Genomic DNA, 21,502 nt, shown 5'->3' with positions numbered 1-21,502 from the left:
ATACAAATGAGGCCCCTCCCATCTCCTCCCCAGTCCTGGTCCCACAGTCTCCTTCCCAGCATTTGAACTGCAGGGAATGTTAGAGTTACCCTGAGACGACCCATAGCTAAGATGTAAAAATCTTAGAACGTCACGCTACAACGTGTGTTTCTGTGATGCCCGTTTCCTCAGGCTTGAGACCTGCGTGTGCAGTCCTTCCCCGAGCATGGGGAGCCAGACCAGTGGGAGCAGGAAGGACCTCCACGGGGTGCTGGCACCTTAGAAACTTCTATATCTATCATCTTAAGAAATTCCACCGGCTTGCTGCATCGCCATGCTTCTGCAGCTGGTCCAGGGACACAGCTTCAACTGGGCTGGCCCAGCCTCATTTCCCCCATCAACCCCATTAATTTTAGTGTGTGGGTTTGCAAAAATGTGGTTTTTGTGGATGCATAGCACAGCGCTGTAGGAGAAATGGCAACATGTGTTGCTTTGAACTCTCTTACCTTGTTATTCCTGTGTGACTGTTAGTTACCTTTGCAAAAGCCAGATGAAACATTGTCATGATTTTATAGTTCCATCTCTTGTTAAAGTTGGAAAGTCACTAAACTCTACCTATTGAAAGTAAGTAAAGGTAGGCCAGGTGCCGTGGCTCACGCCTGTAATCCCAACACTTTGGGAGGCCGAGGCAGGCAGATCATGAGGTCAGGAGATCGAGACCACAGTGAAAACCCATCTCTACTAAAAATACAAAAAATTAGCCGGGCACGGTGGCAGGCTCCTGTAGTCTCAGCTACTAGGGAGGCTGAGGCAGGAGAATGGCAGGAACCCGGGAGGCGGAGCTTGCAGTGAGCTGAGATCACACCGCTGCACTCCAGCCTGGGCGACAGAGCGAGACTCCGTCTCAAAAATAAATAAATAAATAAAATAAAGAAAGTAAGTAAAGGTAATTTTTTGAGTTAAAAAAATAGAGAAAGAAAGCAAAGAAAAGAAAGAAAGAAAACAGAAGAAAAGAACGAACCTGGAGCCGAAAGAATGTCCCTTTACTAGGATGAAAAGTCATGAATTATGGGTTTGTGATGACAGGATTTCAGTTTTCATTTGAATCAGTTAAATTATCATGCAAATTGATTTAAAACTGCGATTCATTTATTCATTGAATTAAAAAGGCTGGAAGGAGTCAATAATTGAGGTTAGAAGAAAATGTGCTGCTTGACTGGATGAATTCACTACTTTGTACTGTGTCTTGCAGTATGGTATTTGGAAGTCAACTGGATATCCATTCAGGTGGGATAGATTTAGCTTTTCCACATCATGAAAACGAAATTGCACAGTGTGAAGTCTTTCATCAGTGCGAGCAGTGGGGAAATTATTTTCTGCATTCTGGTAAGTACTAACTTCAGATTTAATTTGTTCTGTTTCAATGCTGGCAGTTCTGCCTTTGTCGGCGGAACAGCTACATTTGGAAATACATAATAGGTCAAGAAATGGATTTGCCTCTTAAATTATTTTTGAGTTTCAATCATTTGGACATGAAATTCCTTGGATTGCAGCAATGATTATACCTTTCTGGAACTGACTAGAATATGGAAAATGTTTGGCAATGCTGTTCTATATATGTTTCTTTCAAGTAAATCTATTAGGAAGGAACTTCAAGTAGTACAATGTAATGATAATTATGAACACTCCTTTCTGAAGCTATAATATTGTCACTAGACATCTCTGCCATCATCTAAAATCATTGCCTTTTCTTCCACTGTTCAAACCCCTCATTGATGAACCCCAGCTGTCTGCTCTCAGAAGTGGATGCTACACCATGAGTTAAGCAACACCTCAAACCCAGCAGTTTTGGAATTCACCTGGATGCACTGGAAGAGTCATATTTCCAAGTTTACAGGGCCAGAATTAGCTAGTCTTACTACCTTTTGGGAATGGCCAGCTAAGGTATTTGAGATGAAGAAATATAAAGAGTGTTTGGTAGTGATAGGATTTGGAGATGCAAACTTTGACATCTAAAATACAGAAAATTAACAAATACTAGTTTTTGAAATCCTTGAAAGGGAAATCAGGATGTCACAGTGAGGTGACGTTAAATGCAGAAGTGTTCCGGTTTTCTGGTCCGCAGCAGGGTTCACTTGGGTTTCTTCATGAAAGTAAATAGATGAGGCTGATTGCCCCAAAGTCACTTCCTCAGTGACTTCGTTCAGGGCTCAGTTCAGCACCTGCTGAACTATCTGAGGAGCTGGCGTTGCTCTCTCCGCAGGCACGTTTCTGTCTGCAGATGTATGTCTGCAGATGTATCCCCTTCAGTAGGTCAGGGTTTGTCATTGACACCACGACCTGCCATGAGCCCTTCAGCGAGTGTGGAGCTGGGGGCAGAAAGGGCAGCCTTAGCTGTGTGACGCTTGGCCCTGTCAGGTAATGAGGAGGGCGGGGGTCTAGAAACGGAGGTCGTGTTCACCTTCTGATGTGGGAATGGGAAAGCATTTGCTGCTGTTGTTGTTGTTGTTGTTGTTGAGACAGTCTTGCTCCATCCCCCAGGCTGGGAGTGCAGTGGCACTATCTGAGCTCACCGCAACCTCTGCCTCCCGGCTTCAAGCAATTCTCTTGCCTCCGCTGTCCTAGTAGCTGGGACTACAGGTGCACACCACCACACCCGGCTAATTTTTGTATTTTTAGTAGAAGCGGGGTTTCACCATGTTGGCCAGGCTGGTCTCAAACCCCCGACCTCAGGTGATCCACCACCTCTGCCTCCCAAAGTGCTGGGATTATAGGCGTGAGCCACCGCACCCCGTGGGAAAGTTTTGTTGCTATTTTTCCAGTGATTTTTTTTTTTTTTTTTTTTTTTTTACCACCTATTAAGATACCAGGAATCTTTTTCTTTTTCTTTTTCTTTTTTTTTGAGACGGAGTCTCGCTCTGTTGCCCAGGCTGGAGTGCAGTGGCCGGATCTCAGCTCACTGCAAGCTCCGCCTCCCGGGTTTACGCCATTCTCCTGCCTCGGCCTCCCGAGTAGCTGGGACTACAGGCGCCCGCCACCTCGCCCGGCTAGTTTTTTGTGTTTTTTTGGTAGAGACGGGGTTTCACCGCATTAGTCAGGATGGTCTCGATCTCCTGACCTCGTGATCCGCCCATCTCGGCCTCCCAAAGTGCTGGGATTACAGGCTTGAGCCACCGCGCCCGGCCCAGGAATCTTTTTCATCCTAGTTTGGCCCCAAACAAAACATCAGTGTCTCCTGACACAGGAGAAGTTACACCTGTTCTCCTGTACCTAGTGGATGGACGAGCTACGTGGGCAGACGCCATCCCAGCCTGTTAGGGCTGCTATAGCCAAATACTAAAAGCGGGCATCTTATGAACAGCAGCAATGAATTCCTCCTGGTTCTGCTGGCTGGAAGGCCTCCGTCTGCGCACTGGCAGATTCGGTGTCCCGGAAGGGCCTGCTTCCCCTTCGTAGATGGCCGTCAGCTCTCCAGGGGCCTCTGTTATAAGAGCACTGATTCCATTCACACTGGCTCTGCCCCCTGTGACCTTATCACCTCCCACAGGCCCTGCCTTCAGTTACCATCACCTGAGGGCTGAGGATTTAGACAGGAATTTGGGAGGACATAAACATTCAGGACTTAGCAAATGTGTTTCATTTTCCAAATATCAGTTTTGGTGTAATCACGTTATATAGAATTACATATTCAAAGTTATATATGTTTTTTTGGAAATCACAGTCTAATCAGTTTGTTTGTTTGTTTGTTTGTTTTTGAGGCAGAGTGTCTCTCTGGCCCAGGCTGGAGTGCAGTGGCATGAACAAAGCTCACTGTAGGCCCAACCTCCCGGGGCTCAGCGATCCTCCCACCTCAGCCTCCTGAGTTGCTGGGATGTTGGGACTGCAGGTGTGCCCCACCACGCCCAGCTAATTTTTAATTTTTTTGTAGAGACCGGGTGTTGCCTTGTTGCCCAGACTGGTCTCCAAACTCCTGGGCTCAAGCGGTCCTTCTGCCTTCGCCTCCCAAAGGGCTGGGATTACGGGTGTGAGCCACCGTGTCCGGCCTGGAGCACTGCTATCTGAGGTTGTGTCAGAAAAAGAGGAACAGTCTTCTGTTAGAAACAGAAAGCACTTCTCTTGGAGATGAGCCTTGTAAAGCTACAGGCCAGGGAGAATTTCAGGGTCAGATTTAGGAGTTCCTTAAATGGGTTTGGTTTTCCTCCTGTCCTTCACATACACAGGGCATGAAATAATACCCGTGTCATCGAAGTCTGTGAAAACAGCTGCACAGAACCTCTGATTCTTCCCACTCGGAGACCCACAAGCACCACTCTGTTTTTGGACGACGGTCAACAAGCTTCACCGCCAAGTGCCTGATTTGCCAAATGAGAGCTCTGTCTTTTCTCCGGATGCTGTCTGTTAAATCAGTATCTCTGAGTTATAGGAAAGGGGAAAATAGATGAAATACCGCTGTCGGCACCACGGTTGCTGGTTCTTATTTAGCTTCTGAGTCAGCTGGGACACCCCTGCCATCTGCCCTTGGTGTGGGGCTGTGTCCCTGAACCATGGAACAAGGGCAGGTTGTGTCTTCCCAGAAGGCCCAGCACGGGTGAAGATTTGGGGGCAGGTTTATACCAACATACACTGGTCTGTACATTGGATACGTGCAGGTTCCCATTCGTTTCCTGGGAAGCCATGTGTCCCTGAAGCCAGAGAGTCTCCTCACTCAGCTCACACTGAATGCTTTTGTTTTTGTTTCAGGGCATTTGCATGTGAAAGGCAAAGAAGAAAAAATGTCCAAATCGTTAAAAAACTACATTACTATTAAGGTAATGTGCTTTTTGTACAGTATCTCTGAGGTGCTGATAGCTCGTGGAACCCATCTCAGAGGCTTCTGTGTCATTTGAGAACCACAGAAATCCATTCCCAGTGCCCTCTGGCCCGTTTCCTAGGACGAGACCTGCCTCACCTCCCTCCCACCTTAAGTGGCTCTCCACCTAATCTCACAACTGTGCGCCTCCTGCGGGTTTCCACAGTCTCTTCTTGGTGGAGCTTACCTTTCTCTTTCCGGGTTTCATGGCTGGCGCCTTCTTCCTTGTCTTTTCCTTTTATAATGGTTGTCTCTCCCTTAGTGCATCTGCTAACTTCCTTCCCTCCCTCATCCACTGCCGCCTCCTAGTGTGGCTTTGGGGTTTGTTTGGGTTTTGCTGTTTGCCTTTAATAGGCTCAGAGCTGGCTGGATCCTTAACCAACCTGAACAATGTCATCGTGCTGTGGTGCTGACACATGGAATGGGAATTTCCGTGTGTGAATGGAAAACAGGCGCACGCACGGAGGGCTCTGGCTGACATAGTTTGAGCTCCTCCTTTGTCTTCTGGCCTGTCTTTAAAGCCAGATTTAATTTAATTGCAAAATAAATGGAGAAGAATAGTATCCAGATCTCACCACCTAAACAGCAAACCAGTGAAAGCTGTACCCATCAGATTTAGGATAAACCAACAGGGACTGCTCCTCACAAAATAATTTGTATGTAGTTTCCTTACGTAGACTTTTTCCACTTTATCCCGGGCAGAATTTCAAACCTACAGAAAAGTGGAAAGAAACGTCACTACGGCTGCACCCAGATTCAATGGTTGTGATTATTTTGCTGTATTTGCTGTGTAGGATCTTTTCCCCCTACCCGGCTTAGATTCTCTCACCAGGGAGCCTAAATTAATTACTAAATTAGACTGGCCAAAGACAGATCATCAAGAGAGGAGAAATGTGTTAGCGCGTGCACAGCACACGTAGAGGTGGAACACGGCGGTTGCATGACGCAGAGTGGCGTCGGAGCCCGGCCACGGGGTTGCATGACGCAGAGGGAGTCCCAAACTGGCCATGGGGTTGCATGACGCAGAGGGAGTCCCAAACTGGCCATGGGGTTGCATGACACAGAGGGACTCCCAAACTGGCCATGGGGTTGCATGACGCAGAGTGGGGTCGGAGCCCAGCCACAGGGTTGCATGACACAGAGGGGCGTCAGAGCCCAGCCACGGGGTTGCATGATGCAGAGGGGGTCCCAAACCGGCCACGGGGTTACATGATGCAGAGGGGGGTCGGAGCCTGGCCACGGGGTTGCATGACGCAGAGTGGGGTTGGAGCCTGGCCACAGGGTTGCATGACACGGGGGGGGTCAGAGCCCAGCCACTGCAGGGACCTTGCTTTATTGAGCTTCACTTTACCACACTTCGCAGATGCCGTGTCTTTACAGATTGAAGGTTTGTGGCAGCCCTGCACCAAGCAAGTCTGTTGGCATGATTTTGCCAACAGCATGTTCTCACTTCGTTTCTGTGTGTCATATTTGGGTAATTCTTGCAATGTTTCAAAGTTTCTCGTTATTAAATCTGTTATGGTGATCTGTGATCAGTGATCTCTGATGTTACTGTTGTAATTGTTTTAGGGCTCCATGAACCACACCCATGGAACTTAGTATGTGTTGTGCGTGTTCTGACTGCTCCACCAACTGTCCATTCCCTTAAATCTGCCCCTCCTTGAGCTCCCCTGAGACACAAGGTTCATGTGTTGCATTTGTGTGTTGTGTCTTTTTAGTTTTTTTTTAATGTGGTTAAAGAAACCACATAGCATAAAAGTTATCGTCTTAACCATTCAGTTCAGTAGTGTTAATATGTTCACATTGTTATGCAACAGATCTCTAGAATTTTTTCATCTTGTAAAACCAAAACTGTGGACTCATTGAACAACTTCCCATTTCCCCTTTCCCCAGGCGTTGGCAACAACCCTTCTACTTTCTGTTTCCATGATTTTGGCTGCTCTAGATCTCATGTAAGTGGAATCATATAGTAATTGTCCTTTTGTGACTGGCTTATTTCAGTTAGCATGGTGTTCTCAAGATTTACCTATGTTATAGTCCAGGTCAAAATTTCCTTCCTTTAGGCTGAATTATATTTCATTGTTCTTTCTAGGTTTCTTATCTAATCTACAGCAGTATCTACTTTTGTTTTCCCTGTGGTGTTGACTTTTTGAATAGATTGGGCCACTTGTCTTGTTGAACATTCCACATTTTAGATTTGTCTGTTTCGTTGTGGTGTCATTTAGCTTATTCTTCTATCTCCTGTAGTTCCTTTCACTGGAAGTGAGGGTTAAAGGGTCAGTTTGACCCAGGTAGAAGCTTTTTGGCAGGAATACATTGTAGTGGATGCTGTGAACTCACAGTGCATTGCCTGGGGGCTGCAAGGTCAGGTTGTCCTATGATTCATGATGGTGAGTTTTACCATTTGTTAAGGAATGACTACCAGATCCCTCTACTGCAGAGTTTATTTTCTTCTTATGAATATTAAGCATCTGAGCAGTGGCATGCTGTGTGGTGTTTTGTACCCTAATAAGCTTCCACCCTATGGTTTTAGAGGCTTCACTTTGATCATGTATTTCATTGGTTATTGCAAAGTCATGACTGTCTAATTGTTCCCTCTTTTACATTTATTAGTTGGCATTCCTCTTAAAGAAAAGGGTTTTGTCTTTCTTTTTGTAGTAGACAGAGTCAATGATTTATATTTATTTAGTGTATTGTCAATTCAGTCGTTATCTTTTTGGCGTTGAAATCATCCTGGATTTAGCCAGGGAGGGTTCTTCTGATTGGCTCCAGCCCCCCAGGGACAGGCCCCTTGGCCTCTCTTGTGCCCTCCTGCACCTGCCTGCCTTTTGCTTTCCTACCCAGACCTGCTGTTTCTCTAAGCAGCCTCCCTGCTTTTGAGGGGAAATGGGATTTTGAAGGCAAGATTTGGGCACTGCGATGTTGATCGCTACCAGAGTGACACTGCATCTAGGCTTTGTCAGGGGTCAGAGCTAGGGGAGAGGAAGATAAACCTGTACATACAAAATAGATTCATTATTTGGGTTACTTTTGATATATCCAAATAAAAGTTAATATCACAGGGCTTTTTAGTTTTAGCTATTTTCCTCTCTTACAGTAAACATCTTATAAGAGCATATCAACTTTTTGTTTTATCTTAAAATACAAAATAAATTTAAAAACTTAATACCAATATTGCTGTTAAAACTATTGAGTAAAACTTAAGGCTTCTTTTTCTTTTTAAACTTATAGCTTTATTGAAATACAACACAGATACTACATAAGTCACCCTTTTAAATTGTGCTGCTTAGTGGTTTGTAGGATATTCACAGTTGTGAAACCATCACTATCTAAGAACGTTTTTATCACCTCAAAAGAAATGCCACACCCATGGGCTGTCACTTTTCACTCCCACCTCCTCCCAGCCCCTGACAACTTTCTGTTTCTGTGATTTGCCTGTTCTGCACTTAAATTTCTTTTTCTTGTAGACTGCATCCCACTAAAGCTCTGTGGTCTGAACATATACTCGCAGCATGTAATGATCTCCTTTCATTAACACAAGAGGTTCACTTGTTCTGTTTGTTTCTGGTGTGATGGTCTCTCTCTTCCCCTTTCCAATTTACTTTTTGTTTTGTTTTGTCTTTTTTTGAGAGAGAGTGTTGCTCTGTCACCCAGGCTGTAGTGCATTAGTGTGATCTCAACTGACTGCAACCTCCACCTCCCAGGTTCAAGCGATTCTCGTGCCTCAGCCTCCCAAGTAGCTGGGATTACAGGCCCACACCACCACACCCAGCTAATTTTTGTATTTTTAGTAGAGATAGGGTTTCACTATGTTGGCCAGGCTGGTTTTGAACTCCTGACCTCAGGTCCACCTGCCTCGGCCTCCCAAAGTGCTGGGATTACAGGTGTGAGCCACTGCATCCGGCCCCAATTTGCTTTTCTTTGTCATATCTGTGAAACATTTGCAGGGTTCAGCATTAACACTAAAGAGAGCATGGAGAAGGCCGGCCTGGTGCCTGCCTGCACCCATTCCCTCCCCAGCAGCCACAGTTGTGTTCTCTGTTTTGGATTCACCTTCTTGTGTTCCGTTGTACACGATAGGCCAATATGCATAAACCTTTCTCTGTCTCATTCATGAGGCAGTGTCGTATGCGTGCCGCCTTTTCCCTAACAATTTAAGTGAGGTTTTAATTTGATTATAGACGTGATGGGTTTAATTGCAGACAGTTTGGAAACTGCAGACAAGACAGAGAAGCAAACGGTAGAAAAATTCAAAGGTACTAAGTAAGGAAAGCGGGCCTCCTGCCTGACCACATTCACTGTTGCCCGGCTTCTCTCCTGAAGCAGCGGTTGGTTTTTTCGGAGCAGGTGTGTGTTCACACATCTCCCCATAGCTGTGCTTCTCATTTTCTCTTCGCACACAGAGGTGTCGTTTTGCGCTTGCTTGATTCATCTCTTGACCTCAGTCGGTTTTCCACCGTGTGGAGTTGGTTCATTCTTTCGAATGGCTGAGTAGTCCAGTGTGTGGGTGCAGCTTAATTTAAAGAATCCCCTATTAATGGTCATTTAAATCCCACTGCATTTTCCACTAGGGTATGTGCATTTTAAATTTTCACAGACATTGCCATGTCTCCATTATTTCTAATCTAGCGGCTACTTAGTGGCTCGTGGCAGTGAGGCACCACGATTTTATTTCCCTGTTGTTGGACTTGTTTGTGAGACCTGTACTCTGCAGGCTACAGTGCTGTGATGAATATCCTTTAGCTAAATATCTGTGCACATCTAATGATTAGTGACTTGAGAAAAGTGCCTTGAGGTAGAAATCACACATCAGAAGATACAGGCACATTCAGAGTGTTTTGGACACAGCCCCTGGTGATTTTATCGAGTGTCATTTACATTCCCAATGGCAGTAGATGAAAATATGTTTCCCAGGTCTCTCCAGCATCAAATTAGAATTGTAATCAGGTTACCTTTTTTCATTTTTTTCTTTTCTTTTTTTTTTTTTTTTTGAGAGAGGGTTTCACTGTCACCCAGGCACCTGGTGCAGTCCCAGCTCACTGCAACCTGAAACTTGTGGGCTCCAGCAAACCTCTCACTTCAGCCTTCCGAGGAGCTGGGACCAGAAGCGTGCACTACCACACCTGCTAATTTTGTATTTTTTGTAGAGACGAAGTCTCACTGTGTTGCCCAGGCTGGTCTCAAACTCCTGGGTTCAGGCAATCCTCCTGCCTTAGCTTCACAAAGTGCTGGGATTACAGGGGTGACCCACGGCACCTGGCCCATTTTTCTTGTTAATTTGTGAAGAACGACAACTGGATTTTAAATTTCCATGCCTTTGTCTATTTGCTGTGTTGATTTGTCTGTATGTATTTACTGATGATTTTTCTTTTATATTTTTGGTAGCTCACACCTACCCTCAGCCCATAGTTCCTTGGGGATGTTAAGTTATTGCCCTATATCTGAAAAACACATGCCACATTCCTGGTTTCTAGCGTAAGACCCTTTTCCTGCCGGTCCTCTTTGTCTTGGAGATAGACCTTTAGAGTAGCCTGGGTGGAAACCCAGTGCTTTCTGCGTAATCGAGGCCACGGTCCACGTAGAAGGAGCTCAACCCTGGAGCTCAGATGATGGTTTAAAACCTGCTTTCTGGTTACTGTACCTCTCAAAGCAAGCTAGGGCCTAGCCCAGTAGAGAGGCTCTGGCGCCCGCTTCTGCCCAGGGGCTCCAGGGGTGTGTGCAGCGCTGGCATCATACGAAGTTCCTCGGCAGCTGGCAGCTGGCATGTGCACCCAGCGGGCTCCCTGGGAGTGTGCATCCTGTGACCTCGTGAGCTCACTGGGGCTCACATGGCTTGTTACCGTCCCCACCTGAAGGCCGATCGGTCCTCTGGCCTGGGCTCTGGGAGTTTGCTTACCTCCTGGAGAGTTCCAGCGCGAGCTTACCCTGCCGTAGCCACATTTTGCCTCTCAGGTAGCCGTGGCAGGTTGCACGGTGGAACCAGAGTAGTGCAGAAACTTGCTGATATCAGCCGGCACAGAGCAGGAACACGCTAAAAAATTAATGTGCATGAGCACCCACAGCATTCAAGAGTTTTCACATCATTGTCAGAATACTGTGTAATGAAGAAGTTATATGTTTCCGCTTTCTGTATTATTAGGAAACAGTCCATAGAAACTCAATGCTCTAGAAAGATTAGATTCCAGATTTCTGTTAGAACTACTGTAGCTTGCTGCAGTAGCGCCTGTCTCCCAAGAGCAGGGAACATAAGCCTTTAATGTTGTTGGGGTTTCAAAGAACTATTAGATTTGTAAAGCACATTGAGGCTAATTCTGCATGTGTTTCCATTCTGAATGAGAGGAAAACCCCTTTGAAAGAAGGCCAGGTGAAATCCTTTTTGGAATGAAGTAGAGAGCATTGAGCCTGCATGTGGAGTGGTGTTTCCACACCGAAACGTGGAGACCTAAATAGGGCGCAGCCTGAACCGAAACCAGCAGGACGTGGCTGTGCGTGTTAATTGGAACCACAACACCTTGGGTGAGGGAGGGTCTCGAGTGAGCCTGTGAGTTGCGAATTAGAGGACCCAGGAATAATACCGCTTTTTTCACAAGTTGGGAAGGAGCACCCAGGAGATGGACAGACGGAAATTGAATTCCAGTGTGATTACTGATGAATTACTGTTGGATTGGACAGGGGCTCTTCACACACACGTGCTCACACACCCCCCAGCCCCCCTCCCCACCCCGGGCCCCTGTGGCTGCCTGGTGAAGTCTGGACCCAGCCTTACAATTTGCTTTAAATACATAAAATAAAATACATAGGATCCCAAAGGCCGTCGATGATACTGAAGTAGAGGAGCATGTGCTCTGCTTGACTCAGTGGTTAGCTCAGTGTGGGTGGGGTCTGATTGCTGCCGTCCTCTCGTGATTCGTGGCGTGTGGTGTCATCCCTGAGGGGTCACCTGTGACGGCTGTGGCCACCGCGCCAGGCACTGTGCTTCGTGATTCGTGGCGTGTGATGTCATCCCTGCAGGGTCATCTGTGACGGCTGTGGCCACCACGCCAGGCACTGTGCTTCGTGATTCGTGGTGTGTGATGTCATTCCTGAGGGGTCACCTGTGACGGCTGTGGCCACCGTGCCAGGCTCTGTGCTTCCCGATGTGTTTGCTGCCTGCACTGACCATCGAAGGAAATGCCCATTTTAGTGCAAGGCCGGCAGAAATAAACACATAACTGTTTAGCCATCCCAGTTCACAGATCTCCCCGCCCGCCCACCTTCTCTCTGTGGGCCCCTAGGAGGTCTGTGGACCCCAGGTTGAGCGCCCCTGTGTTAGGGGATTGGCCCAGCAGCTTTCTCATGCCACCCCACATGAGAATGCCTCTGACTGCCGCAGGCTCAGGCAGACGGGTTGGGCTGTGCGGTGGGGGCTGACCTCCTTCCTGGTGGAAAGCAGACCAGACCCGCTCAGTCCTCTGAAGGGAATGAGCCCCGGAGGCAGGTGGAGCAGTGTCCTCCTCCTTCCAGCTCAGCAGTCCAGGGAGTCCCCTCCTTCCTACCGTGTGGATGGGCGAGGCCGCTGCAGCCTGCCGCAGGGACAGCCCCTTCTACCCCAAGACCTCTTCGGTTGCATTTGTTTTGCTCTCAGTACGGTTGTTGAGCAGCATGGCTTTAGGCCGGTCTTTCATGCCTTATAAAATACCATGTGTTGAGATACAGTATTTTGAGCTGGACTCCGCCGTCTCCAGCTCACTCTCCCCGGCCGGCAGCTCTGTGCTCCCACGACCACGCTGCGGAGGACGCGGGTGTCCGAGCTCTGGCGAGCGGGCGCAGACTGCAGGCTGGAGTCAGCCCCTGTGCTGTGGGCTTGTGTTGCTGCCCATCAGCCTAGAGATGAGGGGATCAGGTTTACCCGAGGGAGGCGGAAACGCAGTCCTCACTCCAGCAAGGCCGGGGACAGCTTCCTGCACAGAGGACGGGCATGGGGTGAGCCAGTTCTGTCTTCTGAGGTGGTGGCAGGAAAGGGGGCTTTGGTCAGAGCTGGCAGCATGTGCTGCTGATCCAGGCAGCGAGCCACTCGGGCTCCCGTTGGAGCGCGTCCCTCGCCAGGGGTGCAGCCAGAGCTCAGCTTGCTTTCTTCGGGCCACGCTGGAAGCCCAAGCTGGGCAGAGCCCTCTTCCTTCTCTCCCCCACCCTGAGTCTCATCTCATCTCTTGAAAGTAGCTGCCAGAGCTGAGCCCTGAGCGCCCCACAGGAGGCTTTGCCGAGTGCTGTGCTGCTTTTGCAGTGCCTCTAATGACCTCTCCTAAGCCTCCTCATGCAGAAAGCTCCACTTCTTTCTGGACAGACGTTTTCTAAATGATCTATAGAACCATACTGGTTGGGTTGTGAGTTTTACTTATGTTTAATCAGAGGCAGGGCGGTTTAGTCTTCAAGAGACAGACTGAGCACATGCTTTAAACTCAGTGTTTACGAGAACTGTGCCACCAAATAGGATGAGTGAGGCTGTCACCCCTTGGCTGGACTGAGCCGGAGGTCAGCTGGGTCTGAGGTTAACTGCAGGCTTCTCCTGGGGGCCTGCAGGCAGCCAGAGCTAGTGTGCCTCCCACCGCCTACCTGGTCTCTTCCTGAGCACAGCATCCCTCCATGCTGTCTGTCCCACGTCCCTGTCGTGTAGAAAGAGAGCCCAGGCTGAGCACAGGACACTCCTCCCGGAGCCTGCGCAGGTGGGGAATTTCAGGCAAACCAGCTTTCTCCTCTTGCTCTTTCCACAAATACTGAGATCGAACATGGAAAGTTCAGTGAGGAAGGAAATCACCAGGAAACAGGTGGTAATTGTGAGTTTGGAGGGCTCATTTTCATCAAGATTCCTGATTTCTTGATAAGTAGAGGTAACTCATGTAATTGTAGTAAATAACATATTCTCTGAACAGTGCAAAGCGTAAAAGCAAAGCCTGGTGACTGCCTGTCTCTCGCTTTACCAGGACTTTCTGAAGACCTTTTCCCCTGACGTCTTCCGGTTCTTCTGCCTGCGGAGCAGCTACCGCTCAGGTGAGCCGGGCGCACGCGGAGTGGACTCCTCCCCCGCTCGGAGACAGTCACTCCGACAGGACTGAGAACAGCCAAATGCAGGCCAGAGAACAGGCAGAACCTTGTGAGTGCAGCTGCTGGGGCCTGGAGGTTCAGGTTGAGAGTGAACCCAGAGGACGAGGGATCCCAGCGCTGGTCCAGGCTCAGCCCGTAGTGGATGTGGGCTTCCTCGTCAAGCTCGAGTCCTCTCCACTCCTTCTCTGTGGGTCTGGACAAGTCGTGAACCCGCAGCACGTCGGCTTCCTGCTCTGTGAACTGGGAAATTGGAAGGGGCCAGCCTGGCACGGCCCCTGAACATGGGAGCCCTCAAACGTGACCCTGCCTGTCCCGCCCAGGGACAGCGCTTCCCTGAACAGTGTGTAGCAGAGCCAGGCCTCCTGGATGGGTGGTGTCGGTTCCTCCCATACTGCACGATTTTGTTGCTGCCCCAGGCTAGGCTTTTGGCCAGGAGTTGTCTAGCACTGGCCTGGCATGGTGGCTCACGTGTATGATCCCAGCACTTTGGGAGGCCAAGGCTGGCAGATGTTTTGAGTTCAGGAGTTTGAGACCCGCCTGGGCAACATAGCAAGATCTCGTCTCTACAAAAAATACAAAAGGCCTGGCGCAATGGCTCGTGCCCCTAATCTCAACACTTTGGGAGGCTGAGGCAGGTGGATCACTTGATGTCAGGAGTTCGAGACCAGTTTGGCCAACATGGTAAAACCCCATCTCTACTAAAAATACAAAAATTAGCCAGGCATGGCGATGTGTGCCTATAATTCCAGCTATTCAGGAGGGTGAGGCAAGAGAATTGCTTGAGCCTGGGAGGCAGAGCTGCAGTGAGCCATGATCATGCCACTGCACTCTAGTCTGGGCGGCTGAGCAAGACTCCATCTGAAAAAAATACAAAAAATTGGCTTGGTGGCAGGCATCTATAATCTCAGCTACTTGGGAGGCTGAGGCAGGAGAATCACTTGAACCCAGGAGGTGGAGGTTACAGTGAGCCGAGAAAGCACCACTGCACTCCAGCCTGGGTGACAGAGCAAGATCCTGTCTCAGAAAAAAAAGTTGTTATCCAGAGCTGGATCCCTGGTGACGGGTGAGGGCTGGGGACAGTGGCACTGCCTGCCTGGCTTGACCACGTAACTGGCAGTAAGGTCCCAGTGTATGGCTAGTGCTGCAGGAGCAGGGCCGGTGTCCTCTGGAGATGGTGACAGTTCCTTGCTGGTGAGCGAGGGTTGCTGCCCTTCTGGCCTCTGGTGTCCCGTCTGCTCCGTTGACACTGGCGTGTCCCTGGGCCACTGCTGTTGCCACACCACCTCGCTCTCCCGCTTCTTGTCCTCCTACATAGCACTCTTGCTCTCAATTGATGATTTCACCTTTTTAATGAAGACGATGGGGGTGGGGACATGCAGCCAAAACATAGTGGATTCTCATTCCCCCACGGGGTGAGTCTATCTGGCCAGATAGATTTTATCTTTATGTCACACACAAAGCTTTGCCGGGTTTGGGTGAGCCCTTGGGCTGGTCCCATCCGTCTCCCTCCCCTGTGCTGTGCCTGCAGAATCTCACCTGGGCCACAGCCTGGCACAGGCTCCACCCGGCCTGCAGCTCTTGTCAACTTGAGTGGGGCACACAGACACCTGCACGTTTGACCACCGAAAGGCTACCTTGGGCCATGTCTTTATCCTGGCTTCGACACCATGTTGGCTTTCTACTGCAAGTTCAGGTTTTCTGAGATGTGGTCTGAACCTGTCCCCTGGGTGGAACTGCAGTGCATCAGCCTAGGGGACCTGTGCTCACAGGCGCGCGAGCCTGAGAGGGAAGTGTCATCAGCCTTGTGCTCACCTGACCTTGTGCAGCATGTGTGTGTGGTGTGCGCTTACACACGATGAACACAGACCAGCCATGCCGTGAGAGGAAGAGTCGGGAGGCGAATGGGCTGGAGAAACTGTTTCTGCCTGGCTCCGTGTTGCTGGAAACGGGCAGAGGCGGTGGGGATGAATCCCGTGTGCAAGTGCAGAGCTTTCTCCCCGGCTTGTGCTTGTTCCCCTTGTGGCTGGGGGCTGTGGTCCTTTCAAAGCTGTTCCCCGTGGATCCCTTCCCAGGGGCTCTTTGCCCTCAGAGGCCCCTGCCCCCCTTCTTCTCGCAGATTGTGGCAGGATTAGGGGCAGCGCCTTGTGTGACTGTCCTAATCGTGTGCAGTTCCTTTTGAGCTTTGAATATGAAGTTTGGTCTGAAAAGCAGCTTTTTCAAGCCTGGGCAGCTCTTTCAGGAACACATTCCCAGTGGGAATTTCGGGTGGGATTCAGGAGGCACCGATCTGCCGGTGAGGGATTTCTAGGAACACAAGGTTAGCAGGACGTGGATCCCCATGGTGGGCACGATGCCCCCTCGAGGTCAGAGGTGTCCATGAGGAGCTGGGCCGTCGCTTGCTGTCTGAGCTTCCCGCCGCAAGTGGTGTGGAAGTTCAGGATCCTCCCAGACATGCTTTCTTCACCTTTGGGAAGATGGAGGGTGACAGTGGTGGCATTCCCGTGCCGTCTGTGCTGTGCTGACACTTTGGAGAGGCGTCTCCCATCTGTAGAGCAGAACCCTTGTTGGAGGAGTGCAGCTGTCCTTGACTTTGAGGCAGAGGGCGTCTCCATGCTGGACATCTGTCTGCCCCTGCCCATCTGGATGCCTCATCGTGCTGTGTCATTAATGGTAATCTTATTCTAACAGCCTCCCATGCATTTTAAATGTTGTTAGATCGCTTTGTGGGTTTCTGGCTTTTTCTCTTCTGTCAAGCTATTCAAAGCAAACACTGAAAGTGAATTTGGAAAAAAAGGAAAAATGTTAAGTGAGATATTAGACAACCCTGGGGGAGATTTTCACTGTGTTGCTTCCAGCTTGAAGCCGTGTCTGACTTTGGAATTCTCGTTTTGAAATCAGGACTTGTAGGCATGTTAGGATGTAATTTTCGGCATATGTGTCCAGATAGGCTCTTTCTATTCCTGTGGTTTTCAAAGAGCTTTTTGAAGCAGCGCTCCTCAAAAGCACGGACTGTGGCCTCAGACAGTCTGGGAAGCAGAGTAGGCACAGAAACGAAAAGAAGGTTTTAGAAATGTGTGGCTGGCTCTGCTGATACCCAAGGATGTGTGATCACTGTGAAGCGATTCATTCCTGTTGTGTCTCACCCATCAGAATGCAGTAGACTAGAAGCCACCAGAAATGAAGATGTAAACAGAAACACTGGCCCCTCATCCAGGTGGCCTAAGCGACACCCACAGACTCTAAAGCTGGGTCTGGGGACTGCTCCTCCCTCCCGCTTTGGGCCGTCCCATCACACACGGGCACTTTCCCTGGGGGCGCCTTCCCTAGAGGTGCCTCTGACCCCAGGGTGGGGTTCCCTCTTTCCAGAGCCAGCTGTTGATCCGCACCTCCATCCATCCGTCACTGGAAATGCGCCTCTCAGCTGGAAGCAGTGGGAGCATTTCTCCACCGCCACCTTGTTCTCCTAGGGCAGGTGACACTGAGCTGGGACGGACCCTGTGGTCTGTGTCCAGTGGGCCTAGGGACTCGCGGTCACTGGAGGGCAGTGAGGGCCGCATGTCCCGCTCTCCATGTGGTCCCCGGGTGGCAGTGCCCTCAGAGAACACTGTGATTCTGCTGGACGAGGGCAGGGGCACAGCATGGTGGGCACCACCTCAGGGACCATCTCTTCCTCCTCAGCCATCGACTACAGCGACAGCGCCATGCTCCAAGCCCAGCAGCAGCTCCTGGGGCTGGGCTCTTTCCTGGAGGACGCACGTGCCTACATGAAGGGGCAGATGGCCTGCGGCTCTGTCAGAGAAGTGATGCTGTGGGAGAGGTAAGAGACCCGCTCAGCACCCGGCGTGGCGCCCCTCCTGCGGCCTGCTAGGTGCTGCTGGTGGGCTCCTGAAGGGGAAGAGCGGCCCCCAGGAGACAGGGCGCTGGCCAGGAGGTTTAGGGCAGGGACTTTGCAGAGAGGCCCCAGGAGACTGGTTGCTGGGCAGGAGGTACAGGGTCAGGGGCTCCCGAGACATCCCAGGGAGACAGGGTACTGGGCAGGAAGTGTGCCTGGGGCCCTCGGGCTCTGAGACCCCTGCTCAGAGTGGCTTTGGGCTTGGATTCCCTGTGCGAGGAGCAGAGCTGCTCATCCCTCCCGGTCCTGACCATGAGGAGCCAAAAGCTGTAAAACACACAGGCCTGGGCCCACAGCATCGCCTCCACTCCCCACCCACGGGTGTCCTGGGCAGTACTGCACATTCATCCCGGTGTGCAGAGTCTTCCAGATGGTCTTGGTGACAACCCACCCCTGCCGCTTCGGCAGGGCAGGCTGCCAGTGGCCACGGGAGGCTGAGATCCAGGAGCCCTGGGCCGGGCCTCCCCAACCTCTCTGAGAGTGGTCGGCCATGCCGTCTATCCCCCACCGAGTCTTCCCTGCCACTCCCCTCAATGTCTATTGATTTTTAAAACCATCATGAAAATGCCCACGTGTATCTTGTGTGTTAAAATACAAGTGTCACAGGTGACCTCTGCTCTGGGACTTTTTCTTGGGGTAACATGACAGTTTGCAGTTGATGTTATGTAATTAAGTTTCTGCTACTCAGGAACTCACAAGTCTGGGAATATGACCTAGACAGAGTCCCCAAATTAGAGCCCCCAGCGTCTCTCCCTGGGGAAGGACTGGCATGGGGGCCTCCTGGGGAGGGTGGGGCTCCCTCTGCCGCGACTATTTCTCTCCTCTTCCCCCAGGCTCACCAGCACCAAGAGGGCCGTGAAGGAGGCCCTGGCAGATGACTTTGACACACCCAGGGTAGTTAATGCCATCCTGGGCCTTGCGCGCCACGGGAACGGACAGCTCAGGGCGGCCTCGAAGGTAGCTCAACGAGCAGGTGGCCTCACGGTCCCGCTGCCAGGGGCATGGGTCGGGTCCTCTGGTGGGTTTTTCTCATGTCGGCTGGGCGGGCTCTCTGCTGATTTTGCCTCCCGCAGCTTGTGTGGAGGAACTCGTGGAACCCGAGTCTGCCGCTGACACGGGATGGCACCCAGCTTGGGGCTTGACCGTCCCAGGCCTCAGGGCCACCTGGAGAACAAGCTCTCAGGAGCCCCTGAAGCTAAGAAATTATGTGTGCGTGATCCTCAGGGGACACATTTCATGTCCCCACTGCATCCATGGCACTTTCCCAGAGAGCTTTTGTGGGGAACTTTTAAAGGAAAGACCCATTTACCCCAATGCACTGTTATGCAGTCTGCACCCCAGTGTGATGACCACACCAAGCACCCAGGGGTCTCAGCCTGGACCTGAGAGTCACTGAAAGCGTTTGGGGGGGTGGGACAAAGACCGTGGAGGCGGCGGCAGGCTTTGGTTCCTGCACTTCTCAGGGTTTCCTCTGCCAGGCTCTGGGAGGCGCAGTGTCAGGAGCCCTGTGACCTTTCATGACCTGGGAAGCCGAGGCCATTCGTGCCTCTCCCATCTCTGGAAACACCTGTGAGTTCTGGCCACGTCCTCTGCTAGCTGAGCATCTCTGTGGAGGTCTCCATCCCTGGCTGCGTGCAGTGTTGGGTTTCAGAGCATCAGCAGGTGGGGCAGGGTGCCATGTGCCTGTGCCAGGTGCCTTTGGTTCAAATACTGCAGACGTGTAGGGCTCACCTCTGAGGGGAGCGGGCATTTGAGTCACAGCTGGGTGCAGGAACAGGCTGCCCCACACTGAAGGCAGCCAGGCCAGGCTGGGGCAGGTCCCGGCCAGGCTGCTCCTGCACGGGAGCTCCTCCTCCTCAGCCGTGTGCCCGCACACTGCACACTGCCGGCACTACCAGGCTGGCCCAGGTCTAGGGCAATAGGGGCCTCTTGTGGCAAGGGGCAGGGACAAGTAAAGAGGCTGGCGCCTGCGCTTTTCCTTCCTAACCTTTGCAATTTTGGGGTACCTGTGAACTAAGGCTAGTGTCACACGGGTCTCTGTGCTTGGTGACTGACGTGAGCCACATGCCAGGATTTCCTTGTTTTCTGAGAAACCCAGCCCAGTGCCCACTCAGCCTCCACCTACCATGCGCCGCCTGCCATACTCCACAGTCATGCTTTACCTGCAAAGCCTGATGGGCTAGTCACCACCCACATGACTGGTGGGTAAACTGAGGCACAAGAGATTCCTCATGCACCTATAGTTGTATGGTCTGCAGTGAGGCAGCCGATGCCAGAGCTGTGTCCTCCCTCCATAGAAGCCAGGAGAAAGGCCAGACTGGTGACCTGCTGAAGCCTTTGTCTTTTGACATTGAATTCCATTTGCCCACTGCCATCAAGACTGCTTTTAAGGAGATTCTGCGGCATGATCTCTTACAGGAACCTGGAGTGCCGAGAAGTCCTGCTGTGTTTGGTGCCATCATCTCTTACTTTGAACAGTTTTTTGAAACTGTTGGAATTTCTCTGGGCAATCAACAGGTATGTCGTATTATTTTAAACGCTTAATTCTGGAATTTTCTCCATTTTTGTCCTAAAAGGGTAAAGGGACAATAACCTTTACCCTTTTAACTTGGAATAGATCATTATGATGCCACACTAATTTATTTACCTGTTTGAAAACATGTTATTTTCCTGGAAAAATAAACACACTCAGAGCCAACACTTACTAATTGGAATTGCACAGTTCTACTTCTGCAGTTGGCAAACTCGTGCGCAGAGCCAGAGATGAGTCCATCTCAGCAACAGTGTCGCCAGCTCTGCACACACGTTTATGCTGAAAGACTCTCAGAATGTGCAGAAGTCACAGGCACACCGCAGTCACATTTTTTCCTGACCCATTTGAGGGCAAGTTGGCGGCCTGAGCCCCCTTGCCTGGCGCATGCTTCCTATGGACAGGACAAGCCCCCCGACAGGTACGAGTTGCACCTGCACCTTCCCAGCGAGGCTCACCCTGGCTGCACAGTGAAGGTGGACATTGCCAGGCTTCTCCACATTCCTCCTCTTCCCTTGTAACTCGAGCATTTTTGCAAAGAGACTTGGATCCTATGAAAATACCCCCTTCCTTACCAGGCTCACCTGGAACTCGATTATTGCATCAGTACGGATTTGAGGTTTCCTGCCTTATTCTTAAGTCCCCCCACCGATCGCTTTTTATGAGTATATGGCTGATGAGGCCCCTTGGAACTGGTGCTGTATCCCTGAACGTCCCTGTCGTTCTCTGGACGCCCTTGGGGAATTCTCAGCACGAGGCGCTCGGGCTGTTGGGGTGTGGCTCGGCTGCTGCTGCCTGGGCGGAGGCTGCCACTCTAGACCAGCTGCCCAGCACCCCAGGGTCCCGCTGCTTGGGACTGGGGCCCGAGCAGGTGTGCTGGAGGCCTGGCTCCGGGCTGGACACGTCTCGCTGGCTCTCAACAGAGAACGATAGTGTCCTTTCCAAGTTTGGCTCATTTATATACCTGATCACCTGGTAGACTTAGTTTCTCTTTCTGGCAGTCCAGCGTCTGTTGCCAATCACGTCAGAGTCTACTGGTGTGAGATGACCAAGTCTTTGCAGTGTACATGTTCGTTTTTAGGGTGGCTTTCCAGAGTCTGTACTGAGTAAGAAAAGTGGGATCTGGCCAAGCTCTGCCTAGTCCTTGTCAAAGATACCTCATTCTCCTTCC

General features: G+C 50.7%; 1 protein-coding gene across 6 annotated transcripts in view; it reads left to right on the top strand.

Annotated features, from left to right (window-relative positions):
- CARS2 (cysteinyl-tRNA synthetase 2, mitochondrial) overlaps positions 1 to 21,502 on the top strand; it is a 64,543-nt gene that overhangs the window by 41,259 nt on the left and 1,782 nt on the right. For 5 of the 6 annotated variants that reach the window (XM_073014492.1, XM_038007883.2, XM_007960891.3 and 2 more), the window contains 6 exons: positions 1,232 to 1,365; positions 4,720 to 4,787; positions 13,789 to 13,855; positions 17,588 to 17,726; positions 18,635 to 18,758; positions 20,220 to 20,318. In XM_073014492.1, coding sequence (XP_072870593.1) covers positions 1,232 to 1,365; positions 4,720 to 4,787; positions 13,789 to 13,855; positions 17,588 to 17,726; positions 18,635 to 18,758; positions 20,220 to 20,318 — 631 coding nt within the window. Of the gene's footprint in view, positions 1 to 1,231; positions 1,366 to 4,199; positions 4,788 to 13,788; positions 13,856 to 17,587; positions 17,727 to 18,634; positions 18,759 to 20,219; positions 20,319 to 21,502 lie in introns of all 6 variants that reach the window. The other variant, XR_012092619.1, reaches the window with a different exon arrangement.

This window comes from Chlorocebus sabaeus, chromosome 3, assembly GCF_047675955.1.
Source record: "Chlorocebus sabaeus isolate Y175 chromosome 3, mChlSab1.0.hap1, whole genome shotgun sequence".
In the NCBI taxonomy this organism is placed as follows: domain Eukaryota; kingdom Metazoa; phylum Chordata; class Mammalia; order Primates; family Cercopithecidae; genus Chlorocebus; species Chlorocebus sabaeus.
Note: the sequence above shows the minus strand (reverse complement) of the source record. Positions and strands in the feature narration are given on the sequence as shown.